Source organism: Zea mays, chromosome 1 (genome assembly GCF_902167145.1).
Source record: "Zea mays cultivar B73 chromosome 1, Zm-B73-REFERENCE-NAM-5.0, whole genome shotgun sequence".
NCBI classification, from domain to species: Eukaryota; Viridiplantae; Streptophyta; class Magnoliopsida; order Poales; family Poaceae; genus Zea; species Zea mays.
Window position 1 is genome coordinate 213,508,948 of NC_050096.1, and position 5,639 is coordinate 213,514,586.

The 5,639-nt window shown below is 44.2% G+C and overlaps 1 protein-coding gene across 1 annotated transcript; it reads right to left on the bottom strand.

Moving 5' to 3' along the window:
* Positions 1 to 2,797: 2,797 nt before the first annotated feature.
* LOC100217163 (uncharacterized) lies at positions 2,798 to 4,332 on the bottom strand. Its single transcript, NM_001143528.1, has 3 exons — positions 3,989 to 4,332; positions 3,327 to 3,886; positions 2,798 to 3,199 (listed from the first exon to the last, which is right to left on the bottom strand). Exons 1-3 carry the CDS (start codon positions 4,167 to 4,169, stop codon positions 3,026 to 3,028), a joined length of 915 nt encoding a protein of 304 aa, NP_001137000.1. The 5' UTR covers positions 4,170 to 4,332; the 3' UTR covers positions 2,798 to 3,025.
* Positions 4,333 to 5,639: the final 1,307 nt, after the last annotated feature.

Here is a 5,639-nt window from a genome sequence, read left to right on the forward strand (position 1 = left end):
GAACGTTCCTTTAAGGCAATTTGGAAATGACACAAAGAAAAGAGCATTTTCTAAATCTTGGTATAAAAATTATGATTGGCTAGAATATAGTGAGTCCAAAGATGTAGTGTTTTTCTTCTATTGCTTTCTTTTGAAAAAGCCAGGGAGGGCAGAAATATTTGGATAAGATGTGTTCAACAAAACGAGATGTAATGATTGGAAGCATACATACAAAGCATCACCTAAGCATGTTGGTGGAGTAAGTAGTGCTTATAATAAGTGTGTTAAGCATTTTTATGATTTTCAAAATCAAAGACAAAGTATCTCAAGTAAGCTTAGTTGTGCATATGAAGAAGCTAAGGAATTGCATCAAATCTACTTGACTTCATCTCTAGAATGTTCAAAGTTTCTAATTGCCCAAGGCATGGCTTTCCGTGGACATGATGAGTTCTCTACATCTATGGATAAAGGTAATTTTCTAGAGATGATAGATTGGTACAAAGATTAAAAAAGAAATTGTGAGGAATGCTTTTAGTCATGGTGCAATGAATTGCAAGCTGACTTCTCCTTATATTCAAAAAGATATTGCTAGATGTTGTGCAGAAGAAATCATAGATGTGATCATGGGAGGGTTGAAGATAGAAATTATCCATTCTTATTGATGAGTCAAGTGACATCCGTGAAAGAGAAAATGGCGGTGATGTTAAGGTTTGTTTATGAACTAGATCTGTCAATTATTATTATTTCACAATTCAAATGTTCTATAACATAATCCTTTTTTTGATTTAGGTATGTTGATGTTAAAGGGAATGTCATTGAACGATTCCTCACTTTACACCATGTCATTGATACTACATCTGAAACATTAAAGATAACATTATTTGGCATCCTTGATAAGTATAATTTATCCATCTCTAGGATACGTGGTCAAGGATATGATGGAGCTTCAAATATGAGGGGTGAATTTAATGGGTTATAAAAATGATTTTAGATGAAAATACACATGGCTTTTATGTCCATTGCTTTTCTCATCGATTGCAATTAGTTATTGTTTCTGTTTCCAGTTGTTGCTCAACGATTCATGATTTATTTTAATATGTCTCTTTAATTGTGACAACAACAAGTGCCTCTTGCAAAAGAAGAGATGCAATAATTGAAAGTAGCTATAACAACATTTTGAGGCAATTGATTCCTTGGAAATTGAATCAGGTATAGGAAACATCAACAAACTAGTCTTTCTAGACCTAGGGACACTAGATGGGGTTTCCATCACATAACTCTTATTCGGTTGGAGTTAATGTGGGACTCAGTTACCGAGGTGCTTGAAATGGTCGACAAGGATATTTGTGGTCCTCTCCAGGTACGAGGTTGCTTGAGAAAATGGAGTCTTTGAGTTTGTTTTCATTATGAAGCTTATGTTAAAGTTGTTTGCTATTACAAGTGAGTTTTCTCATATCTTAGAAAGAAAAGATATAATATAGTTAATGCTATGGAGCTAGTACAAGATGTGAAACCCCAACTAGCCACATTGAGGGAGAGTGATTGGGATGAAGTGTTTGATGAGGGGTAAGATATATTGTGAGCAAAAGAATATTTCAGTGCCAAATATGATAGATGGCATGCCACTTAGAGGTCGCGCAAAGCGCCAAAATGAACCTACTACTTTCCTTCATCATTATCATGTTGGTATTTTCTTTGTGGTTCTTGATAAAATGTGAGTTGAGATGGATAATTGATTTGGGGAATCAAATATTGAGATGTTGACATGTTTCTCCTTTCTTGATCCATAGAATAACTTATCTAGGTTTGATATAGATAGCCGTGTTCGAGTTGCTTAGATTTATGATGTTGATTTCTCTACTAGTGACTTCGCACAAACCAGACAACAACTTCAGACTTATATTCTTCAAGTGAGAATGCATGCAACATTCTCTATTTGCACAGATATTACTAGTTTGGCTTCTAAAATGGTTGAGACAGATAAACATATGGTCTTTTATTGGTTTACAAACTTATTGAATTGGCATTAATATTATCGGTGTCCACAACATCTGTTGAAAGGGCATTTTTTGTGATGAAAATTATCAAGACTAATTTGTGAAACAAGATGACTGATGAGTGGTTCAATCATTTGATGGCGTGGTACATCGAGCGAAAAAATATTCAAAGAACTTGATGACTCTGTCATATTACGAAGGTTTCAAGGCATGAAGACTAGAAAGATGAATTTACCTCGTTCTCTACCTTCTTGAGGTATTCATCATGCTACTTTTTACTTTTTTTAGCACTAAATAATAGTTTGCTTGAATGTTAGTACTATGTATCTATTCTCTTCAAATTTACTAGCCTATATTGAATAGGGACTTTAGATGAAATTTAGAAATTTATAATGGTACGCAGGCTTCGGTGCTAGGCTGGCTCTGCCACTGCTCACAAGAGATGATTTGACTAAACTTTTTTTTCAGATACCCTTTGGGGCCATACACTAGCTCTGGTTTTAGGCTCCATATGGCAAAAGCCATGTTTATTTTTGTTACCAATGGTTGGAATTTTAGCTCTCGCCTTGGGAACTAGTTTGCACCTGGTCTGATACTTCTCTCCATTATCTGTAAAAAGATGGGACAAGAGCGAGATGAACGTTAAACTTTCTGTTTCTGTTGATGCCATTTGTAGTATTCCACTGATTTGCTAAAAGATTTTTGTACAATACTCCTCTTCTAAAAGATTGTTACGTTGGTTGTCTCCATATAATATAACTGCTTCTGAATTAGAACTTCGATGTGACTTTTTGCTCCTTGTTGCAAGCAAGATCATAGATCAGTTTAGAAACTATAGTCTTTTATATATACAGACACTCACGTATTGAATCAGTTACATACATGCAAAAGATTCAGAAGAACTGCGGACTTGATCGACAGCTCTCGGAGGGGGAGCAAAAAAAAAATTGCGAGAGGAATGCAAGACGCGCAGGCATACTCTCCTTGCAACCTAAACGAAGCCTCTAATCGACGTCTCCTTCCTGTGTCTCGGTCGCAGCCTGTCGTCGTCACTCCGTTTGTGCTTTGCCCCTGTACGGCTTGAGGATCTGGAACGAGCAGAGCAGGCTGGCGTCGACGTTCATCAGCGCGCCGGCGTTGTTGAACTCGCCGCAGTAGTTGGGCGCCGAGAATATGGTCACCAGCTGCCGGTCGGCGAAGAACTCGTAGCCGTCCTCCACGACCTGTTGTTGGCACAATGGCATTGCCAATTTGCCATGGCAAGAAATGAACTGTGAGTCGATCTGTCAGGCTGGTTGTGGAAGCACATGGGCAAGCAGGAGTGCAGGACACAGGAACAGGGAGGCTTGCCTGGTGGGCGCGGCAGACAAGGTCGAGGTCGTGCTTGTTTAAGAACTCGGTGACCTTGTCGGCGCCGAAGGTGAAGGAGACGCCGCGGTCGTTGTCGCCCCATCCGGAGCTGTCGCGGTCCGGGTCGGACCACAGGAGGTCGCAGAGGAGGCCCTGGTCGGGGACGTCGACGGGGCGCTGGATCTCCCTGATCCGGTTGAGGTTGTCCAGGTCCGGGGAGAGCCCGCCGTGCATGCATAGTATCTTGTCATCGATGACGGCGGCGACGGGCAGGCAGTTGAAGCAGTCGGTGAAGATCTTCCAGAGGCGGACGCTGAAGCGGCGCTTGCACTCGTCGTAGAAGCCGTAGATGCGGTTGATGGAGGCGCACTCGTGGTTGCCCCGGAGCAGGAAGAAGTTGTCCGGGTACCGGATCTTGTACGCCAGCAGCAGGCAGATGGTCTCGATGCTCTGCTTGCCGCGGTCCACGTAGTCGCCGAGGAAGAGATAGTTGGCCGTCGGCGGCAGGCCGCCGTACTCGAAGAGCCGCAGCAGGTCCGAGAACTGCCCGTGGATGTCACCTGCATGCGCGCAGATCAACGCACGCACATCTTATCATGTCAGCAATGGCATTGGCATCCATCGACGACTGACCAGCCGGCGAGCGGTCAACGCATGCTCACCGCAGACGTTGATGGGGGCCACCAGCTCGAGGAGGTTGGGCTGGGAGAGGAAGATCTCCTTGGCGGTGACGCAGAGGTGCCGGATCTCGGTCTCGGTCAGCTGCACCTTCTTCCCCGTCGCCTTGTGCTTCTTCCCGTCCAGCAACCGCCGTATGAGGTCCTCCACCGTTCCCCTGTCCATCGCGCGCGCACGTACCAACCGCCAGGCGCCAGCGACGAGCGAGCCTCTCGTCCTCCTTCGTCCAGGTCCAACCAGTAGGCAGGCAGCCTTGCCTTCTTGGCCGGGGCACAGGAGAGAGAAAGAGGGGGACGACGCCGACGAGCGATGGTGGTGGGCACGGACGTGAGGGGGCCAACGAGAGAAACCCGCGTGTCGGGTTGTGTTCCCTCGGTTTTCGTTCTATGCCGACCAAACGCTTGGCTTCCGACAACTTGCCAAATCGGGATGGGTGGCGACGGGAACAGCGGCTCCTTGGCCGCCGGCGGAGAAAGGAATCCATCAGAGATCAGACACCAGAGTGAAGCTCTGGGCCGAACCGAGTGCTAAGCCACTAGGCGAGTGGGTGACGGGCGGCGCTGCAGGCCAATGGAACCATCGGACGAGCGTCATGCGACACCATGACAGGCGACGGTCAGCTCTTGTCTACGCTGTACGTTTAGTACGATTGGGCAAGAGGGTGAGCGGATGATGGGTGCAAGCGTACGACACGTCTAGAAAGATTATGCGTAGGCATGAGTTGTTTAGTCACCGAATGCAGTTGAATCACTAGCCCACCAGACAACCAGGCTTGTTTTGTATTTTAGCCTTAATGCTAATTTATTTATGTATTTATATGTACATATGTATTATACACTATATATATTAATTTTTTAAACAAAAATATTGGGTTTTCAATTAAATACCTCTGAATTAAATTGTGTACACCCATGGCCCACACGCATCGTAGTGGATAAATACATATTTAGGGCTTGTTCGTTTTGGTGATAATCCACATGTACTGGGTTAGATTGAGCCGGTTTAAATCCATAATAAGTCAAAATTCATCCTAATCTCACTCAATACACTCCAATACACATGTAATATCAATAACCGAACAAAGCCTTAGTGTAAAATTGATTATAGTGCTAAGTTAATATTAAATTTGTCCATTAGAATTATCGTCTACGGATGGTTGCAATTTCACCTGAGAACGGTGTGTCCTATTCTATAAAAGTATAGGGGTTTTTTAGTAAATAGTCTGAGAAAATGTAGGAGCTATTCTCGACGAGGCCATGCCAAACGTGGGCCTTGGCGGGGCACGAGTGGTGTGACAAGCGACACAGGCCCGACGTAGCAATGGGAAAGCGCGGGCCTCGGCGCAGCAAGCAGTGCGGCCCTATTGCACCCAAGGCACACTTGGGCCTCGATTCGCCCCGGAGGTTCTTGTGTTCGGTGACTTGTTTGTGCTCATGATCTCTCTTCTGTTGATTTTTCCCATGTTCCTCCCTAGTGCTGTTCAGTTCGCACAATCATTTGCATTGACGGGCGTTATAAGGTAATGCCAATATCAATGGCGGTTTTAGAACTGACACGTGAAAATTCTTTATTTTGATTGACCTTTGACAGTGGTTAAGAGCATCTCCAAGAGACACTTTATTTTTGGCTCTCTAT